The sequence below is a fragment of the Prionailurus viverrinus genome, chromosome C2 (genome assembly GCF_022837055.1).
Source record: "Prionailurus viverrinus isolate Anna chromosome C2, UM_Priviv_1.0, whole genome shotgun sequence".
NCBI classification, from domain to species: Eukaryota; Metazoa; Chordata; class Mammalia; order Carnivora; family Felidae; genus Prionailurus; species Prionailurus viverrinus.
Genome location: NC_062569.1, coordinates 6,362,023 through 6,384,562, shown reverse-complemented (window position 1 = coordinate 6,384,562; position 22,540 = coordinate 6,362,023). Strand labels below are relative to the sequence as shown.

General features: G+C 44.9%; 1 protein-coding gene and 1 pseudogene across 9 annotated transcripts in view; one reads left to right on the top strand and one right to left on the bottom strand.

Annotated features, from left to right (window-relative positions):
* Positions 1–19,927, bottom strand: part of SLC22A14 (solute carrier family 22 member 14) — a 30,232-nt gene extending 10,305 nt beyond the window's left edge. For 3 of the 9 annotated variants that reach the window (XM_047876564.1, XM_047876572.1, XM_047876571.1), the window contains exons 1-6: positions 19,674–19,795; positions 12,376–12,569; positions 2,940–3,063; positions 1,746–2,261; positions 898–1,001; positions 602–756 (exon numbers count right to left, since the gene is read on the bottom strand). In XM_047876564.1, coding sequence (XP_047732520.1) covers positions 602–756; positions 898–1,001; positions 1,746–2,261 — 775 coding nt within the window. In that variant the 5' untranslated portion in view covers positions 2,940–3,063; positions 12,376–12,569; positions 19,674–19,795. Of the gene's footprint in view, positions 1–601; positions 757–897; positions 1,002–1,745; positions 2,262–2,939; positions 3,064–12,375; positions 12,570–16,163; positions 16,310–18,760; positions 18,814–19,673; positions 19,796–19,895 lie in introns of those variants that run through there. The other 6 variants (XM_047876565.1, XM_047876566.1, XM_047876567.1 and 3 more) reach the window with 6 other exon arrangements.
* LOC125175109 (small integral membrane protein 19-like) lies at positions 15,146–15,522 on the top strand (annotated as a pseudogene).
* Positions 19,928–22,540: the final 2,613 nt, after the last annotated feature.

Here is a 22,540-nt window from a genome sequence, read left to right as displayed (position 1 = left end):
CTGAGCTCACTGGGCCACAGCAGCTGTAAGCTCGATGAGCATATGGGCACTTAGGGCTTTTGCATTCCACAGGCCAGGGATGAAATCCCAGCTCCTTCCTGTAACTGTTGTGTGGCCCTGAGCAAGTTGGTTACCTTCCTGAGGCTCAAGTGTCCTTCTCAGTTAAAGGGATAATAGATGAGCGCCTACTGAACAGGGTGCTGTCATGACACGCTGAGACAGTATGTAACGGGGTTAGCAGCTCGCCTGGTCCTTCCGAAGGGCTCAATAAATGTAAGCCATGTAGGGGGGATGCGACAGAGGTAATGCGTGCGGTACGAGGGGCCTAGGGTGGAGGACGAGTCTGGAAGGGCAGTCTGCGGACATTGGCCCGCATCGCCACAGGCAGCTGGGAAGAACCTCTCCCCTCCACGGCCGGCCTGGATTGGGCCTCAACTCTACTCGTCCTGCAGGGTCCCTAAGTACCCGCCAGCCCCGCCCCACCCCGCGATCGCCCCGCCCCACGATCGCCCCGCCCTTCGGCCGGCCCCGCCCCTCCAGGCCCCGCCCTCTGCTCCCCACCCGCCCCGCCCCTCACAACACCCGCAGGGCCGGGGCTCACCTAAAGACACGCTGCTGATGGTGTAGCCCACCAAGGCCTGGGACACGCCGAAGCGGAAGAACAGGTACTGGTGAAAGGTGTTGACGAAGGCTGTCCCGAAGCCGAAGATGATCAGCCCCAGCAGCGACATCAGGATGGTGGGGTAGCGGCCCAGCCTGCGGGCGGTCGAAGGGAGGCTGCGCCTAGCCTAGCGAGAGGGCCTCCCTGGCTCGCCCAGCACGACACCCAGGGCCAGGCTTTGAGTGCCCCTACCCTCTCCTTGCCCAGCTTGAGACTCTAGCTCTGAATGCACTCACTTGTCACTCATGAGTCCGAAGATGAGGGACCCGGTCAGGACGCCCGCGGTGAACATGGTCTGCATGCTCTCCGAGTTCTGCTCCTTGCCACACACCAAGTCAAACTGGGGGGGGGGTTATACAGGATTGGCTACAGGTCTCCACCCAGGGCCAGCCTTCTGGGTCTAGAGACTACACCCCTCCACCCCGCCCCCAACCCCCAGGTGGGCCTTTAGGCAGAAGAGGCCTGGGTCAGGGACAGGCAACCGGGCCTGCAGCAGCGTGCCTCAGGTGTCACCTCTGCATTCTACCCGGCACCTGGCAGACTCTGGGAGTGAGGCCTGGAGAGAGGGGACCAGAGGCCCAGACCAAAATGGGGAAGAGGCCGAGAGGGAACTGAGCAAAGACGGGAATCACTGAAGACCCTTTCCCAAGTACAGATATCAGGCCTCAGTCTAGCGATTCCGGTTGGGCAGGTCTGTGCGGTGAAGGGCCCAGCTTGCAGCTCGGGCTGAGAAACCCTGTAGGAGGCGCCCGATGAAAGCTGCTTCTTCCCCGGGGTTCTCTATCTTGTGTGAGTTCAGAGGGCAGGATCTCGACTACAGAAGCAGCTCCCTGGACAGATGGCAAGGCCTGCCGACTGACATTTGCCTCTGCATCCAAATCCGCTCCAGCTTCCCGGAGAAGACAGCTGAAGCCAGGGCTGGACAACAGAACCCTAAGGTTCTGCCCTCGCTCTTCCTCTGCAGGGTGACCTCGGGCCAATCACTTCCCCTCCCTGGGCCTCAGTTTCCCCACCTGCTCAATGAGGGTGAGGGCACATCTCTGGGCCTGTGGGGTAGCTATAGACAACTCAGGAGAAGGCACACCTCATTGACCAGCGATCGCTTCTTGGTGTCAGGGTAGATCCACCCATCTTGGCATGACTCTGTGTGGTTGAGGCCAAACTGGATGATAGAATCCAGGTCCCAGGCTACGGGCAAGTACATGAGGCAGGTCTGGAAACTTCCATTGGGTTCTCGGGGCAGGGTCAGGTTCATCTGCTCAGCCTCTGTGAGGTTGGGGCCCACTGCTAGGATCCAGCTGGTATTACAATAGGGCTTCTGGGCTGTGAACACGAAGACATCGGCAGAGATAAAGAAGGCCAACAGGATGTTGGGGATGAAGGTAAGGACCACCAGTCTCCGCTGGAATGTGCCGAACTCCCCCACCGCATCAAGGACGTGGGCAAACTTGTCATCCTGGTTGGCTTCTGTGGCCCTCAGTCTGCGTAACAGCATCTCCAGAGACCAGGAATTGGAGTGTTCTTGTGCCTCGTGCTGGTTCAAGTTCTTGGAAGGGTGGTGGGATCTGTGTTTTACCTTGCAGTTGCTTTCTCCTGACATCTGTTCCAAGAAAGGATGCCACTCAGGGACTGCTGCTACCACTTCCCAGACTGGAATGGGAGAGACTGGAATGGGAGCCACTGGTCAGAAATGGGCCTCTCTGTCTTGGAATAGTTTGGATTCAGCCTTGATGTTCTCTGTAGCTCCCTCCTTGGCTTATGAAGTTTCTCAGTCAACATCATTTGTCCCCATGAGCCCCACCCACCCCTGATTTTCAGGGGTTTTTCACTGAGGGTTTTTTAAACATTTTTAAACATTCACTGATTTCACTGAGGGTTTTTTAAACATTTGAGAAAGTGTCACTTCTGTTGTCATGAGTAAGTTGTGAGAAGCCTTGGTCTCCCACAGCTTTCCCAGAACTGAAACTTTGTTGACACACACAGGGAGGCACTGACAGTCTTGCAAAAGTAGGAGAGGTCTCCAGGGACAATTCCTTCAAAAACAAACAAACAACACCCCCTCCCCGCAACCCCCCCCCCCCCCCCCCCATATCTGGACCAAGAGTTGCCAGGAAACTGAGGCCAAGGTAGGTGGCTGGAAGCCCTGACCACAGAGACAGGGAGCCAAGCCTGGGCACCAGCAACATAGAGCCAAACTGGAAAGGCAGGTAAGGGGAAGGCAGTGCGGGGCAGGGGCGGGGGGGTGGGTAGCAATTCTGACTGTAAGGAGATTTATTACCTTGGAACAGCAGCGAGGTGGGAAACGATGCTTAAAACTGTGTTGAGCTGAAATCCTCAGTGGAGCTGAAAGAGCTCCTGGGTTGGGCACCAGCAGAAGCAGAAAGAAGCCTTCTCTGTTAAGCCTGCACAGATAACAATCAAGCAAAGAGTTCAAAAAGAAAGATTACGAAAGTCGTGAGAAGGCAATCCATTCTGAAACAACAGCTCCTGGCTGCAGGTGTCGGAACGGTCAGTTACACAGTATAGAGCCACTGTCGTACAGTTTTCAAAGCAATGAAAGTCGTAATTACAGGGTGAACCCACGACAAGAGTCGACAAAAAGCAGACATTTTCGGAGGGCAGACGCTGAGCTTCTAAATGAAACAGAAACACTAAACGGAAGACTGCTGAGTCAGATTTGATGCAAAGAATTAGGGAACTGGAACATATAGCCAAAATGTGAAACAGAGGCCCAAAGACTCCAGAGATACAAGGTTTCCCATGCATGGAGACATAGAGAAGCAAAATCTCAAGAGAGAAAAGCAATGCATTTTCTAAAACTTGGAAAACATGAATCCATAGTCTCAGGAAATAGCACGTCCCAAGCAGGATCAATAAAAAAGAAACCCACGGCTATGCACATTGCAACGAAGCTATAGAAGGCATCAGTGACAAAGGTCTTCGAAAACGTCTAGAGAGAAGACATATTACTGACGAACGACCGACGGTGGTCGCCTTCTGTTAAACAAAAGTGGATAATCAAGAAGGAAACCAGAAGAGAGTGAAAGTCTTTAGGAAAAAAGAAAATAATAGCCAAGCGTAAAATCAAGACAGGTATAGCTGGTCAATAATTGAGGGAGCTTTTGGGGCGCCTGGGTGGCGTAGTCGGTTAAGCGTCCGACTTCAGCCAGGTCACGATCTCGCGGTCCGTGAGTTCGAGCCCCGCGTCGGGCTCTGGGCTGATGGCTCAGAGCCTGGAGCCTGTTTCCGATTCTGTGTCTCCCTCTCTCTCTGCCCCTCCCCCGTTCATGCTCTGTCTCTCTCTGTCCCAAAAATAAATAAACGTTGGAAAAAAAAAAAATTGAGGGAGCTTTCATGTAAAAGGCCTGATGTAATGGAGTTTCTAAAAAGTAAGGAGGAGGAAAACTATTTCAGGAGAATAGCCTCAGAAACAATGAGCAATCAAAAAAGGTAAACATGTAAGCCAATCCAAATATTGATTGTATTAAATAATAAAGATCCTGTCCGTTTGTGGAATTAAAAAAAAAAACATGACAACATGATGGGCAACAATAAAATATGTCAGGAAGGGGACAATCAGAGCCAAAATATCCCTTTCTATTGTTTGGGAGATAGGACAGAGAAACCAAAAATTCAAATTTACATATGCATGATAAACTTTAAAGGACAACCACTCCAATGATATACCCAGAGAACAGTAGTGGGAAAAGGTGGATGAAAGGGGAAAACAAATACGAACCGTCAATCCAAAAGAAGTTAAGAGGAAAAAACCCCGAAAGGGTGGCAATCATTGAGACTGGAAAAATGAGACACAGTACATTGATTATCACTAGTTTAAAAAGAGATGGTTGGATTGAGCCTTTTAAAAGTCAAATTCATACGCTGTTTTTCCAGAGGGTGACGAGTATTTTCCAATTCTCCCAGAACACACCCAGTTCACGTCTGTTGTGCTGGTATAATGACTCATAGTGTCCCCTTAACCCCTCATAAAAGTTTTGATTTGTATGACAATTTGGTCACCCCGAGAGAAGGCACGCGTAAAGCATAAGCATGAAAGGTTGAGGGTAAGAGGATGGGAAAAGTTACATTAGGCAAACATTCATTTAAAAAAAGCTGATTTAGGGGCGCCTGGGTGGTTCAGTTTATTGAGTGACTGACTCTTGGTTTTGGCTCAGGTCACGATCTCATGATTTGTGAGTTTCAGCCGCGCATCAGGCTCTGTGCTGAGTGTGAAGGCTGCTTAGGATTCTTTCTCTCTCTCTCTCTCTCTCTCTCTCTCTCCCTCCCTCTGCCTCCGTCTCCCACGTGCACTCTCTCTCTCTCAAATAAAATGAAAGAAAGAAACAAAGAAAGCTGACTTAGCTGCATTACTATCGGACAACATAAAAAGATAACGCATCATTTGGAATAGAGGGATTCCTTATCTAAAGATAAAAGTTCAGTATACCACAAGCGTGAATTTTAAATATATATGAACCTAACAAATGTCTTCAAATATGGAAAGCAATAATCGGTATAACAGGAGAAATTGACAGCTCATCAATATCATGATGAGAAATTCCAATGCACCTTTTGTTTTATAAGTTTAGTTATTTATTTATTTGCTTATTTTGAGAGAGAGAGAGAGAGAGAGAGAGCACACGTGAGTGGGGGAGGGGGGCAGAAGGAGGAAGAAGACAGAATCCTAAGCTGTCAGTACAGAGCCCAACCCAGGGCTCGATCCCACAAAAGGTGAGATCATGACCCGAGCTGAAATCGAAAGTCGGATGCTAAGCCACTCAGGCACCCCTTCAAGGGGTCAAATATACAAAAACTTAGTAAAGATATAGATTGTTTGAATCACACAATTAATGAGATTTTTCTAATGGCCATTTGTAAAAGTCTGCATCTAGCCACTAGAGAATAGCCGTTTTTCTCATGCCTCCTGGGAGCATTTGCAAAACTTTATCATGTACTAGGCAATAAAGCACGCCTCAACAAATGTCAAAGAATAGTCAAAAATTGTCTTCTGACTACCACAGAATTAAATTAGAAGTCACTAACAAACAGCTTAATGGCTTAATTTAGAATTCTTGTATATTTTGGGGGGTGCCCGGGTGGCTCAGTCATTTGAGCATCTGACTCTTTTATTTTTAAAAAAATTTTTAAATGTTTATTCATTTTTGAGAGAGAGACAGAGACAGAGTGTGAGCGGGGAAGGGCCAGAGAGAGAGGGAAACACAGAATCAGAAGCAGGCTCCAGGCTCTGAGCTGTCAGCACAGAGCCCGACTCGGGGCTCAAACTCACAAACCTTGAGACCATGACCTGAGCCGAAGTCGGACACTTAACTGACTAACCACCCACGCGCCCCAAGCATCTGACTGTTGATTTCAGCTCAGCTCATGATCCCAGGGTTGTGGGATTGAGCCCCACACCAGGCTCTGAACTGGGGTCATGAAGCCTGTTTAAGATTTTCTCTCACTCTCCCTCGGCTTCTCCCTCGCTCATGCATGTGCTGGGGCGTGCTCACTCTCTCTCTCTCTCTCTCCCTCTCTCAAAAAATAAAAATAAAAAAATAAAAGAATTCTTGTATATTTTCCATACATTTGTAATACAGTTGTAGTTACTTGTCAGAATCTGCCTTCTATCCTGGGACTTCTTGGTCTCCTAAATGATTTTTTTTTTTTAATTTATGTATGTTAAGCTTCACTCTTTGCTCTTTAAAGTCCTATGGGTTTTGACAAATGCACAGGGTCATGTACCCACTATGACACCATAGAGTATCATGCCAAAATTTCACTGCCCTAAAAAAAATTCCCTCCTCTCACACCCCTGGCAACTACTGACCTTTTTACTGTATATCTTACCTTTCCAGAATGCCAGATAGCTGGAATCATAGAGTATGTAGCTTTTCCAACTGGCTTCTGTCACTTAGCAATATGCACTTTAAGGGTAATCCATAAATTTTCATAGCTTGATAGCTCTTTTTTTTTTTTTAATTTTTTAATGTTTATTTTTGAGAGAGAGAGACAGAGCATGCGCGGGAGAAGGGCAGAGAAAGAGGGAGACACAGAGTCTGGAGCAGGCTCCCGGCTCCCAGCTGTCAGCCCAGAGCCTGACGCAGGGCTGGGGCTCGAACTCACAAGCCGGGAGATCATGACCTGAAGCGAAGTCGGATGCTTAACCGACTGAGCCACCCAGGTGCCCCATAGCTCTTTTTTTTTTTTTTTTTTTTTTTAAATCACTGAGTTATATTCTGCTATATCTACTTACCACGGTTTGTTTCACCATTCACTTATTGAAGGACATCTTGGCGGTTCCAGTGTTTGGCAATTGTGAATAAAGCTGCTATAAATATTCACATGCAGGTTTTTGTGTGAATACAGTTTTCAGATCGGTTGGGTAAATACTTAAGAACACGGGTCAGTGGCTGCACCAGTTTGCACTCCCACCAGCGAGGAACGAAAATGCTTGTTTGTCTCCATCCTTGCCAGAAATTGGTGTTGTCAGTGTTTTGGATTTTAGCCACTCTAATAGATGTGTAATGTTATCCCATTCTTTTCAACTGTGAGGGGCGCCTGGGTGGCTCAGTCGGTCTGACTTCAGCTCAGGTCACGATCTCATGGCTCCTGAATTCTAGCCCCACGTCCGGCTCTGTGCTGACAGCTCGGAGCCTGGATCCTGCTTCGGATTCTGTCTCCCCCTCTCTCTGCCCCTCTGCCTCTCAAAAGTAAATAAACATTAATTCTTTTAAACGGTGGTTCCCTAATGACAAATAATGTTGTGTATCTTTTCATGTTTATTTGCCCTCTGTATACCTTCTTTAGGGGATTAACACTTCAGATTTTTTGCTCATTTTTAAACTGGGGTATTTGTTTTCTTATTCTTGAGTTATGAATTTTTTGTATATTTTGGATACAAGCCTTTTTATTAGATATGTGTTTTTGCAAATATCTTTTCCAGTCCATGGCTTGCCTCTTAATTCTCTTAACAGCATCCTTTGTAGAGCCGAAGTTTTTAATTTTAATAAAGTCCAACTTACCAATTTTTTTCTTTCATAGATTCTGTTTTCAGTATTGTACCTAAAAATCAATTGCCTGGGGCGCCTGGGTGGTGCAGTTGGTTAAGTGTCCAACTCTTGATTTCAGCTCAGGTTATGATCTCAGGGTTTGTGAGTTCGAGCCCCATGTTGGGCTCTGTGCTGACAGTGTGGGGCCTGCTTGGGATTCTCTCTCTCTCCTCTCTCCTCTCTCTCTGCCCCTACCCTACTTGCTGTCTCTCTCTCAAAATAAATAAACTTAAAAACCTTTTTTAAAAATCATTGCCAAACCTAAGATCACCTAGATTTTCTTCTTCGTTTTCTTCTAGAAGATTTATAGTTTTGTGTTTTACATTTAGGCCTATGATCCACTGAGTTCATTTTTGTAAAGGGTGTAAAATCTATATTTAAAGGTTTTTGTTCTGTTTTCGTTTTTTTCTTTCTTTCTTTCTTTCTTTTTTTTTTTTTTTTTTTGAGAGAGACAGAGACAGTGCGAGTGAGGGAGGGGCAGAGAAGGGGAGAGAGATTCCCAAGCAGGCTCTGCACTGTCAGCACAGAGCCTGATGTGGGGCTCAAACCTATGAAACTGTGAGATCGTGACCTGAGCCAAAATGGAGTTGTGGGGTGCCTGGGTGGCTCAGTTGGTTAAGCATCTAAATTTGGCTCAGGTCATGATCTCACGGATTGTGGGTTTGAGCCCCGCATCGGGCTCTGCACTGACAGCTCAGAGCCTGGAGCCTGCTTCGGATTCTGTGTCTCCCTCTCTCTCTGCCCTAATCCATTAGCATCCTGTCTCTGTCTCTCTCAAAAATAAATAAACATTAAAAAGATAATAATAATAAAAATAAATAAAAATTTTAAAAGATTTTATTTTTAAGTAATCTCTACACCCAATGCGGAGCTCGAACTTACAACCCCAAAGTCAAGAGTCACATGCTCCACTGATCATGCCTGCCAAGCACCCTTAACCTGCTGCCTTTTTTGTTGTGATTTGTATTGAACCCTTAGGTCAAGTTGGGAAGAATCGACACCTTTTTTTTTAATGTAATTTTTTTTTAAATGTTTATTTGTTTTTGAGACAGAGGGAGACAGAGCATGAGTAGGAGAGGGGCAGAGAGCAAAGGAGACACAGAATCTGAAACAGGTTCCAGGCTCTGAGCTGTCAGCACAGAGCTGGACCCGGGGCTCGAACCCACAAACCGTGAGATCGTGACCTGGGCCCAAGTCAGACGCTCAACCGACTGAGCCACCCAGGCACCCCAGAAACTGACATCTTAATAACAATATTGGGTCTTCTAATCCATGAACATGGAATATCTAAATCTATATCTATATCTATATTTTTAAATGTTTATTTATTTTTGAGAGAGTGCAAGTCGGGGAGGGGTAGAGAGAAGGTGGACAGAGGATCTAAAGCAAGCTCGGTGCTGACAGGATGACAGCAGCGAGGCTGATGTGGGGCTCGAACTTACGAACCACGAGCTCATGACCTGAGATGAAGCTGGACGCTCAACCAACTGCGTCACCCAGGTGTGCTTATCTACATATTTTTTTAAGTCCTATAAATATATATATGATATATATGATTTAAAAAACATATATATATGATTTTAAAAACTTGTGAATACTTCAGAAGTCAAAGAAGATGTCATAATGGAAATTTTAAAATATTTACAAATGAGTCATAATGAGTGATAACTTATTAAAACTTGGGGGTGGTATAAAAGACGGTCCTCTGTGGGATTTTCTTTTGAAAATCAGAAGACTGAAAATAAACAAAATGCCCATCATAAAGAGAACAATAGAATAAATCCAAATAAGTAAAGGAAGGAGATAATACAGTTAAGACAGAGATAAATAGAAATAAAGAATATAATAAGAAATGGGGCACGTGGGTGGCTCAGTCGGTTAAGTGTCTGACTCTTGGTTTTGGCCCAGGTCATGATCTCACGGTTTTGTGGGTTCGAGCCCTCCATCGGGCTCCATGTTGGCCGCATGGAGCTTGCTTGGGATTCTCTCTCTCTCTCTCTCTTTCTCTCTCTCTCTCTCTGTTTCTATCTCTGTCCCTCCCCCACTCACACTGTCTCTGTCTCTCTCAAAGTAAATAAATAAACTTAAAAAATACACATATATATAATAAGAGAATCAATAAAGTCCAAAATTGGTTCTTTAAGTAGATGAGTAAGTTAGACAATTAAATAAAAATTAAAAAACAGAAAGTACAATAGAGCTTTTACATATGAAAGAAAAAGGAATATAAAGGTACAGCAAGATTAAAAATATTAGCCAAATGCTAATATCAACTTTATGTCAATGAATTTGAAACTTCGATGAATTAAATTCCTAAGACAAAAGGAATCCAATGGACTCCAGAATACATAGAAAGGCTTACAAGTTCTACAATGATGGAAGAAATGAAAGCAGAAGTTAAGAATCTTTTCACAAAGAAAACACTAGACCTAAAATGTTTTTCAGGAGGTCTACCAAACATTTATGAAACAGATCATTCCAGTTTTTGTTTTTTTTTCTTTCAGGAGCTAAGTAGAGAGATCATTCTAACTTCAGTAACAAAACTAGAAAACTACAGTACAACAGTGGAAATTTTAGATCCATTTCATTCCGAAAAATAAATGTAAAAACTCTAAGTACAATGTGAGTAAATCAAATTCGATAGTGTATAAATAGGGAAAATATACCATGATCAAGTGACTTTCAAACTAGGAATGCAAAGGGGCGCCTGGGTGGCTCAGTCAGTGAAGCGTCTGACTTTGGCTCAGGTCACGATCTTACGGTTTGTGGGTTTGAGCCCCACGTTGAGTTCTGGGCTGACAGTTCAGAGCCTGGAGCCTGCTTTGCATTCTGTGTCTCCTCTCTCTATCCCTCCCCTGCTTGTGTCTGTCTCTGTCTCTCAAAAATAAATAAATGTTAAAAAAAAAAAAAAACTTAAACTGGGAATGCAAAGATGGTTTTATTATTAGAAAATACATAAATACTTATACTTTTTTTTTTTTTTTTCAACGTTTATTTATTTTTGGGACAGAGAGAGACAGAGCATGAACGGGGGAGGGGCAGAGAGAGAGGGAGACACAGAATCGGAAACAGGCTCCAGGCTCTGAGCCATCAGCCCAGAGCCCGACGCGGGGCTCGAACTCACGGGCCGCGAGATCGTGACCTGGCTGAAGTCGGACGCTTAACCGACTGCGCCACCCAGGCGCCCCATAAATACTTATACTTAATAGATTAAAAGAGAAAAGCCATATGATCGTGTTTAGAGACACAGAAAATGCATTTGATAAAATTCAATGCTAATTCATGATTTTTTAAAAATCCTAGACAAAAATTGGATTTTTTAAAATCCAATAAAGAGAATCTACCCTCCTTCCCAAAAATATCCCAAAGGGGAAGCTTTAGAATTATTCCCTTTAAAAATTAAAGGGAAGACAAAAGTGTCCACAATCACCCGTTCAATATGGTGCTGACAGCCCTAGCCAGGGCAATCAGATAAAGAGAAATTGAAAGCATAAAGATTAGAAAGAAGAAAATAAAACCCCAAAGAATCTATAAATAATTTAAACAAAAGGAGAAATTAGCAAGCTAGCTGAGTATAATGTGAATATGCAAAAGTCAGTTACTGGCGGGCACCTGGTGTCTCAGTCAGTTAAGAGTCCAACTCTTGGTTTGGGCACAGGTCGTGATCTCACGGTTCGTGAGATGGAGTCCTGGGTTGGGCTCTGTGCCGATGGCATGGAGCCTGCCTGGGATTCTCTCTCTCGCTCTCTGCCTCTTTCCCTCTCTCAAAATAAATAACCATTTTTTTAAAAAAAGTCAATTAATTACATGTCTGTAAACCCCAAACCATTAAATTTGTAAAAATCTACCATTTTAATGGGAAAATGTTCAAATTCACTTGACATTAGAGAAATGCAAATTACAATAATACTAAGATAACATTTTTTACCTATCAGATTGGCAAAAATTAAACATTATGACGACGCATTTTGTCAGTGAGGCCGTGAGGAAACAAATTCCCGTTGCTGATGGGAATGCAAACTGGGACAAGCCTTCTGCAGGATAATTTGGCAACTCCTACTATTGACCCAGCAACCCAGCCACGCTGAGTTGCTTAAATCTCGCACGTTCTTCTAGGACCTGCGTGTGTGACTGGTCCTCAGCTGGCTTCTGGGAGCTGAGTCCTGGGCTACAAACTGATAAGAGTATTTTACATGCTTGGAACTTTGAACCACCCTGTACCAGCCCGTCTACGTGTCTTGTGCCTTATGGGGAACATACCCTTCCTTCCTAAGGGCTGAAATTGAGTAATGAAGTTTCAGTAACTACAATCAATCATGAAGGTGCTGTGTGCCTGTGTGACCAACCCCCAGTAAAAACCTCAGTTCTCAAGCTCAAGGAAGTTTTTCTGGCAGAAAAGACTTATGTTGCCACTGTTCATTGCTGGGGGAGTAAGGGCATCGTGTGTAATTCTGCTGGAAGAGTACTGTGGGAAGCCGGTGCCTGGTTGTCCCAGCCTGCACCCAATGCATCTTTCCCCTTTACCGACCTTGCTTTGTATCTCTTTGCCGTAATCATTTTAGCTGTGAATATAACAATTTCTGAGGCCTATGAGTGCAGGAAATCACAGAACTGGGGGTGGTCTTAGAGACCACTGACACTTGACGGAACTATAGATGCACTTACTTTTTGACTCGGCAATCCCACTTCTAGGAATTTACTCTGCAGATACACTTCTGACGGTAAGAAAATACATGGGTGCGAGATTACTCCCTGCAGCTTTGATGGTATTATGAAATATTGGGAACAACATCAATGTCCATACGTAGGAGAGTGGTTGAATAAATGACAGTGTATCTGCCCAGTGGAATATTACGCAGCTGTAAAAAAGAATGAGGAAACTTTCTATGAACTCATGGAATGATTTCCAGGCCATACTGGTCAGCAAAAAAAGCAATGTGCTCAAGAATATGTATTGTATGCTACCCTTTTATAATACACGGAGATATAAGGTGATATAAGGTGTATGCTCATTTGTGGGGGAAAAAAAATACAGGGCAGGTAAGTCACAAGCTAATGAGATTGTGTATCTATGAGAGTGAACAGATGGAAACAGGTGAAGGGGCTGAAGGGAAGAGGGGGAGGGACACTTCTCTAAGTATAGCTTTTTTTTTTTTTAACAAAAGGAAAGTAGATACATTATTGTCGTTATTAATAACAGCTTATAATTGTAGTTTTTATAGTTTACAAACATTCTCATGTTCATTACATCATTTCCCCCCATCTTCCTTTGCCCACTTATTTTTCTCCAGAGAGCTTGTTGCCGTCTGGTTTCCAGTTTGTCTATTTATATAGCTCCGTATGTATTTATTTATTTTAAAGTTTTAAATGTTATTGAAATCCAAGTTAGCTAACATATAGCGTACTGATGATTGCAGGAGTAGGATTTAGCGATTTATCACTTACATAGAACACCCCGTGCTCATCCCAACAAGTGCCCTCCTTAATGCCCATCCCCCAATTAGCCCATCCCCCCACCCAACACCTCCCCAGCAACCCTCAGTTTGTTCTCTGTGTTTAAGAGTCTCTTATAGTTTGCCTTCTTCTCTGTTCTTATTTTTCCCTCCCTTCCCCTACGTTCATGTGTTTTGTTTCTTAAATTCCACATACGAGTGAAAATATATGGTATCTGTCTTTTTCTGACTGACTCATTTCACTTGGCATAATACCCTCCAGTTCCATCCGTGTTGTTGCAAATGGCAAGATTTCATTCTTTTTCATTGCCGTGTAGTATTCCATCATATATATATACCACATCTTCTTTATCCATTCATCAGTCGATGGACATTTGGGCTCTTTATATAACTTGGCTATTGTTGACAGTGCTGCTATAAACATTGGGGTGCATGTGCCCCTTCGAATCAGCATTTTTGTACCCTTTGGATAAATACATAGGAGTGCAATTGCTGGGTTGTAGGGTAGTTCTGTTTTTAACTTTTTGAGAAACCTCCATACTGTTTTCCAGAGTGGCTGCACCAGTTTGCATTCCCACCAGCAGTGCAAAAGCGTTCTCCTTTCTCTGTATCCTCACCAATCTAAGTATAGCTTTTAATATAATTCTGACCCTTAGAACCATAGCATGTTTCACATACAACCCCTCCTTAAATAAATAATTAATCAAAATCAATCAGGACATGGCAAAAATCCAAATGGCAAACCTAACTATTGTAAACATCATAACCACATTGAAGGGGTTGGGGAAGAAAAGAATTAATCTACATAACTTTATGTCGACGACATTATAAAGCTAAAGATAAGAATTGTACAAAAATGTATTCTAGTTAGGGCATTTGTTTGTCACAGGGATGTGAATTTGCAGTTCTGAAACTACTTTATGTATATACTGGAATTCAGCAAATAAGCAACTGTATTATAGATAAGAAGAGCTAGCTTTCTCTTAGAGAAAAGAGTTACAACCGAGGACAAAGGAAGACTAGAATGAAGACCGATGGTGTTGGACTAGACTCAGAGGCACCAGTATGAACCCATGACTTCAGATACATATTGATACATAAGAGATACACTGGATATATGTTTTGTAGCCTTGTCCCTTGAGATGGCCTAGAGCAGTAACACCCTAGTAGCAATGATCACACTTAGTTCTTAGATCTTGGTTTCCAAGTAAAAGAATGAAGGTTCTTTGGAGAAGTGGTTGGTTCCAGGGCTGGAGCAGGGAAAGTGCAAGATGAGGGGGTATGCACTGTGCTACCAGAAAGTAAGGAAGTACCCCCGAAATGACAGGAGCATATCAAAAGGACACAGAAGCCAACCAGAAGAAGTCCCCAGTAGCCAAACCTCGGACAATGTTAGCAAAAAATAAATGACTGTAATAGATTATAACCCATAGACTAAATATACCTGAGTCCATGGTGATACAATAGTTGAATTAACAGGAGAAAAGGGACAGTTCTTTCTTACTGTAGGATTTTACATTAATAATATCGAAGGAATGATGGAAATAGAAAATCGCCACCGTTGTAATTGTTGCAAGCAAGAAGCATTGAGGGCTGTATAAAACTATAGGATGAAAATAGGAGAAATAGGTATGTGCAGAGTTTCAAAGTATCTCCCCACCTGACACTTACCAACTACAAAGGGAAAATAATGACTTTATAATGAAGAAACTTGGTGGACACCACTTCAAACAAGTGATCGAAGTTAAAATCCCAGTAACGGGGCACGTTGACATCAGGTACCCCCTGATATCATGCACTAAGGAGGATACATCAACACTTCTTGCCCAAAATGCATAGCGCTAATACAGTCATGAGGAAACACCAAACAAATTTAGGGACATTCTACAAAATAGCTAGTTACAACTTTCCAAAAGTGTCAAAGCATGAAAGATGAAGCCCTAATTTGTTTCCAGGTCGGAGGAGACTAGGAAGACAAATCAATGCAGTGTGGGATCAGCCCAACTCTAAGGGAAGGAGCCAGGAGCAGTCCAGTCACTCGCTGCCTTCCAGCCTGGAGGTTAGGGGGTGATGCTCTCCATTATGGCCTTCGCAAGGCCTAGAATGAAGCCACCAACTTTTACTGGGTCAGGGTCCTTATCGGCTTTGGGCTCTTAATGCGGGTCAAGAGGAATAAAAGGAAATTACGAGAATATTCAGTGTGCCGCCTACAGCAGAAACTTGGTCAGAGCCCAACTTTTACAACACGATAAGCCAAATTTGTTTAAGATAGCAACTGGAAATGTATTCCATTTCCAGGCAGTCTGACTATGAGCAGCTACAAAACCAAGCTAACACTATGCGGCTCTCATTGGAATGATATCTCAGAAAAGGAGCAACATAAGCGATTATCATTAAACAACATCGTAGCAAACTCCGGATTCTACTAAACCATGAATAGCATTTTTTAAAAACTTCTGTCTTGATAAAATCATTTACTTGTGACTTCTCAATTTTTTTGTGTTTTGTTTTGTTTTCTAAAATTGCATCTTTGGGGGTGCCTGGGTGGCTCTGTCGGTCACGTGTCCGACTTCGGCTCAGGTCATGATCTCACAGTTCATGAGGTCAAGCCCCGTGTCAGGCTCTGTGCTGACAGCTCAGAGCCTGGAGCCTGCTTCAGATTCTGTCTCCCTCTCTCTCTGCCCCTCCCCCACTCACACTCTGTCCCTCTCTCAAAAATAAATAAACGTTAAAAAAAATAAATAAATAAATAAAATTGCATCTTTGGGGTGCCTGGCTGGCCGAGTAGGTAGAGCATGTAACTCTTGATCTTGAGGTCATGAGTTCAAGCCCCACCTTGGGCATAGAGCTTATTTTTAAAAAGTAATAAAAATAAATAAATAAAATTGTATCTCCAACTAATTTTTTGCACAAATTTTAAAAATGGTTTCAAAAAGCCTCAACACAAAGAGTCTGCACATACCTAGGAACATAGAATATAACCAGGGATGGGGATTTTACCTTTGACTTCTTCAGGATACAATCAATCAGGAATAAAAACACAGCTCTGGAGGAGAGTATCTGTAGTGCATGCCACTTTCACTTGAACATTTTTGCAGAATTAAAAAAACAAGCACCATCAGCATAACTTCCTCTTTGATTATATTCTGTGATAAAGGTACCATGGATAATGGATTAATCTGTGTTCTTACCTGTTATTACCACTCTTTAGAACTTACACAGTAGACTATCTTTTCTTTCCTTTTTTTTTAATGTTTTTAAAATTTTATTTTTGAGAGAGGGAGAGAGAGAGATAGTGCGTGTGAGCTATGGAGGGGCAGAGGTGGGGGAGGGGGCAGGGGATCCAAAGTGGGCTCATGACCATGAGCTCAGGCCATGATCATGACCTGAGCTGAAGTCGGACACTTAATAGACTGAGCCGTCCAGGTGCCCCTAGACTATCTTTTCTACATCGTGAAGTATCCATCTGCTAATTGTGGAAGCTTTCTGTGGCTGGACTTTTCCTCCCTTAATTGTGTTCCCAAGAGTTTGTTCTCTTTCTTTCTTTCTTTTTTTAATCCCTCTTCCATGGGAAGGGTCTTCCTTAAGCCATACTGGGGGGCCATGCTGCTGAATCAGTGGGCACTTCTGAATTGATGTTGGCAACGTTTTTTTGTCATAGGACTATCAATGTTTACTGTAACTATCTGATTACTTATGCTTTTTTTAGTATAATAAGCTTCCCTGAAGATTCTCATATCCTGTACCATTTTGTACTGTATATTAAAATCTTTTAACCTCATTTTAAAAAGTATTTATTTAAATAAAAGCTGGTTGTAGACAGTGGCAAGGAAGTTTGTCCAGGTGACTGTTCAAGAATAAGTTTTTAAACCAAAGTTATTCTTTATTTAAAGAGTTAAGAGTTAATGTTTCAAGCATTATTGCCTTTTCCTTTTATAATTGTAAGGTAAAGAATATAAATTTTAAATGAAAAGTTTGGGCCAAATAAAATAATTCAGGGAGATTGTATTTACTTTTTTCTTTTTTATAAGAGAGTGCAAGTCAGGGAGGGGCAGAGAGCGAAAGTCTTAAGCAGGCTACGCGCTTGGTGTGGAGCCCAAGGTGGGCCTTGGTCCCATGATGCTGGGATGGTGACCTGAGCCGAAATCAAGAGTTGATGTTCAACTGACTGAGCCACCCAGGTGCCACTGCATTTACTTTCAAAACTTAAGTATATCACTCAAAAATATGTCTGTGGTACAAGGTGGAATGTTGACCAAATGAAATAATTCTTTATTAACTCACAAATGAGTTTGATGTATCACCTATGCATAAAATGAGAAACTAACCAAAGGACTGAAACAGTTATAGTTATAGGCTGGGGGGAAGCAGAGCATCCAGGAGACAATCTTAAACTTTGCTCTGTTCTTAGGGGAACTACTGTGTACTTCCAGGAGCAGAGAATATAATCAGAAACAGGAATGGTTTACTTATTGTCACTGATGTGTGGCACACAAGCTACACTATGCTGAATGATAAACCTGACCACTTAAAAATGAAAATCTTAAGACTCTTAAATACAGAGAACAAATTGAGGGTCAATGGAGTGTGGGGTGGGGAGGAGGGGGAAAATGGATGATGGGCATTGAGGAGGGCACTCGCTGGGATGAGCACTGGGTATTGTATGGAAGCGATGAACCATGGGAATCTACCCCCAAAACCAACAGTACACTTCACACACTGTATGTTAGCCAATTTGACAGTAAATTATATTTTAAAAATAAAAATAAAAAGCATTCTTTTCACCCAGAAACTGTATCAAAAGCTCCTGATATGTGTTCAAACCAGGGACTAGTACAATCCTTCATCCCTCGCAACCTTTTCTATCAGAACTGTCTTACTGTAAGTAACTCAAATGTGTCCAGTTAAACTTTAATGTATGACAAAGTTTTATGTATAGTCATTGCTTATTAATAATAGTCTAACTAAGGGGCGCCTGGGTGGCGCAGTCGGTTAAGCGTCCGACTTCAGCCAGGTCACGATCTCGCGGTCCGTGAGTTCGAGCCCCGCGTCGGGCTCTGGGCTGATGGCTCAGAGCCTGGAGCCTGTTTCCGATTCTGTGTCTCCCTCTCTCTCTGCCCCTCCCCCGTTCATGCTCTGTCTCTCTCTGTCCCAAAAATAAATAAACGTTGAAAAAAAAAATAATTAAAAAAAAAAATAATAGTCTAACTAAGAAATGTCTAATCCAAAAGCACTAACTCAATACATAGAAGGTACTCCGAAAAAAAAAGAAAGGAAAGAAAATCTTAAAAAAGAAAAACAAAACAAAACAAAAAAACAAGGCACAACTGAAAGAATGTACTTGAAAACACATATTGCTGGGGAAATAATTAGAATCAAAATCTATAAAGTACCTTACAAATCAATAATAAAAAGTCAAGAGAAAAATGGGCAAAAGACATGAATAGGCATTTCAAGAACAGATTAGTTCCGGTGGCCCACAAATGTATGAAGAAATGTTTAATCTCTTTAATAATGAGGGAAATGCAATTCAGGGCCATAATGAGATATTTACACTAGTTTGAGACTAGTGTAAGACTTAGGAAATCTGACAATACCAAGTGTTGGAGAGGGTCATCATTTCTGGCAGGATTATTCATTGTTCCGCTTTGAAAAACAATCTGGGATTGTCTTATACAGTTGAGTCTTTGCATACTTGACGACCCAGCAATTCTGCTTCCAGGTGTATACTCTGGGGAAACATTTTTATGTATGATCCAGGAAATAAATACCGAAATGTTCATGACAACATCAAATAGAAAAAATAAAAGAGCATAAATGCCCATCAACAGAAGAATGGGTAAATGGAAGCATATTTATACAATGGAATACAATACAGCAGTGAAAATGAATAAACTTTAGCTATATCCATTAAGACTTGACCATTTCTGGCTTCAAAGATGGAAGGGGATTGGGAGCCAAGCAATGCGGACAGCCTGGAAAAGCTGGAAAAGTTAGGAAAACGAATCCTCCCCTAGAGCCTCCAGAAAGGAATGGGGCCCTACTGACGGCTTGATTTTAGCCCAGTACGACCCATTTTGGACTTCTGACCTCCAGAACTATAAGGTAACAAGTTTGTGTTAAGCCACTAAGTCTGTGATAGCTTGTTATAGCAGCTATCCGGAACTAATACAGTGTGTTTGTGTGTCAGGTTGGAGGGAGTGGAGGTGGAGAGAGGCTTCCCAGAGAGAATTTTGCTCTCCTCACAGAGACTGGGCTTTCAGGCATGGAGCCAGCTGTACTGGCCTTCCCCCATGGGGTCCCCTTCAGTGTCCCCCTCACGGGGCTCTGCCAGTCTGCGGGGCTCTGGAGCACCTGCTCCCTCAACTGGTCCCACAGTTCCCTTGCCAGATGGACAGGCCCCAGGCAATTGGTTCTCAATATACAAAAGAGGAAACCGAGACCCGGAAAAAGGAGGTAAAGCCAGGAGCAGCACTGCATCTGAGGGCAGGAAATGACCAGTTGCCACACCTGGGAACTCACACTTCCTGTGAGGGCAGCCTGTTCCTTCCACAGACTCGTCACAGCTGAACAGGCCCCTGCAGGCTCCTGTCCGCATCTGTGCTGAGAACGCAACCCCACAATTGCCAGGTGTCATCATAATTGCCACCTTCCACCCCCCCCCACCCCACCCCCCCCCCCCCCCCATCCCTCCTCCCTGGAGACAGGACCACAGTCAAAGCCAGGACCCACCTGACCACAATCCAGGCCTGGCCAGACCCTTGGAAGCAGAATCCTTGGGTTCCATTGGCGGCCGGGGACGAGTGTCACAATGGGCCAGGCGGTCCGGGGGAGGGGGGGAGGAATGGTGGGGAGCAGTATTCGACCCCAGGGCACAGCTACCGCAGACCCCAGAGACAGAACGGGGCAAGGTGGGTGGAAAACCTCCACGTGCAGCAGCCCTAGGCCTCAGCGTCGACTGTTCTGGCCCCCGGAGCACCTGCCGTCTCCAGAAACCCTACCGAGGGCAATTCTCCCACCCTTTCAGACACCACTTGCCCCTCCCCTGTCCCCATGCCTAAGGCGGGGGGGTGGGAAGGAGAGTCCAAGGAGCTGCTCCCAGACCTGAGAACAGAGGTGTAAACAGAGCGCAGGCCTGGTCCTCAGTGTCTTCATTTGAGATTGGGGGTGGGGGAGGGGTGGAGAGAAGTTTAGGGAGCTGCCATAGGATGGTTTCTGCTCTCTCTGAAAGGAGGGAAGCCGTATGTTAGAAAGGAGGTAGGAGGGACGGGAGCAATACGGAGCGGAGCGTGGAAACGGCCACTGGTGAAGACTGGAAACTAAGCTGATGAGAAAAAGCTGGCAGGGAAAATCTGGGCACTGTTAAACCTAAGGCTGGTGGCCAGGAATTCACAGAAGAGGCCTGCTGGGCGTGTGACTTCGGCAGTGACGGCAGCCCGGGGTTCAGGGAGAGAGAAGGCCAACAGTCGGGCTCGTTCGCTGCTATGGTGTTGCTAGCTAGCTGGTCGCAACCAGAGCGGAAGGGGGAAAGAGGAGGCTTATTGGCAACAGGGAGGAGTGGTGTCTCTCCATAGACGTGAAAGTGGTGGCTTCCTTCCTCTAGTCCTAGAAGAGAGGACAGAGGCGGAGAGAAAGTACCAAAGTCAGCAGACCAGGGGGCCCAATGAGGCTAAGGAGGGTGTTATGGGATTGGATGTTTGTGTCCCCCAAATGTATATGTTGAAGCTAGCCCTCGGTGTGATGGTATTTGGAGAAGGGGCTTCTGGAGGTGATTTAGTTTAGATTAGCTCATGAGAGTGGGGCTAATGAGCTAATGAGACTAGTGGCATTAAAGAAGGAGGAGAGGGGCACCTGGGTGGCTCAGGTCATGGCCCCAGGGTTCGTGAGTTCCAGCCCTGTATCTGGCTGGCTAGCCATCTTGTGCCCCTGGCCCTTCCCCTCCTCTCTCTCCTCCTCCCCTCTCCCTTTCCCCTCCCCACCCTGCTCTTGTGTGCTTGTGCTCTCTCAAAAATAAATACTAAAAAAAATGTTTTTTACATTTATTTACTTTGGGAGACAGAGAGAGAGAAAGAGTGAGCAGGGGAGGGCCAGAGACAGAGGGAGACACAGAATCTGAAGCAGGCTCCAGGCTTCGAGCTGTCAGCATAGAGCCTGATGTGGGGCTCGAACTCATAAACCATGAGATCATGTCCTGAGCTGAAGTCAGACACTCAACTGACTGAGCCACCCAGGCACCCCTCAAAAATAGATATTAAAACAAAACAAGTAGGAGGAGAGAGAGAGAGACTGTTCCTTCCCACTCCACGTTCTTGCCCCGAGGAAAGGCCATGTGAAATCACAGCAAGGAGGTGGCCGGCTGTCTGCAGGCCAGGAAGAGCCCTCACCAGAACCCGACTCTGCTCACGCCCAGCCTCAGAAAGTGTGAGAAAACAAGTTTGTGTTTTTAAGCCACCAGCCTGTGGCACCTCGTTGCAGCCTGGGCAGTCCAAGGCAGACAGGAAGGAAGAATGGAGCAAACCAGCCGGAAGGATGGGGCTGCGGTCAGAGAAGGGGGTGTCTGAATTAGAGGCGCCTTCATTTACTGACTTCTACGCTAGGAATTGTGGAGATTTTGGTGGTGGGCGTGTAGTTTTGCAGGATGACAGCAGGAGCCTGGGTGGAAGGGACGGTGGTGAAGCAGGTGGTTTTCGGTGAGTGAGGTCGTGTTAGCTGGAAGTCAGGAAAAGGTTTCTGCAAGAGCAGAGCAGCAGCAGTGAGGAGAGAGGAGGAGGAGGAGGAGGAGGAGGAGGAGCGAGGGGGAGGGGCTTACCTTGGTCCCCCAGCTGTGAGAGCCCAGGTGCCCAGAGGCAGAGGTGGGACACAGGTGTCCTTCTAAGAAGGGCTGGGGACACGGGCAGTAGTTCTGGAGAGTGAGGTTGAGAGCACAGGGAGGGACCCAGGTCAGGTGGAACAGTGTGGGAGTAGAGGAGTTGGCTGGAGAAGAGTGGGGTGTCCTAGGCTTTGGACATTGATGTGGCGACACAAGAACAAAGTACAGAGGTCTCAGTCTCAGAAGTCTCTCTGAGGAGGGCGGGCCCGAGAGAAGCTGAGCTGTGCACCCACGGCGCGGGCCAATGGGGCGCCGATCAGCTGTTCGCCTCTTCCTCCCTCCAGTTCCACCATTATCACCCCATTTGATCATCAGGTCGGGTGAGGCAGTAATGTTTGCAATGGATTTCATTGTCGTAACGACGCCCTGCCTTGTTTCTCTGCTCCTGCTTTTGCCCTGTTCCAACCCATGCTTCAGATACAGCGTGAGTTTTATCATACCGATCTTGTGGGGCCACCCCCCTTGCTTGGAGAGAAAAGGACAACCAGTAGCTTTCATTGTTCTCAGA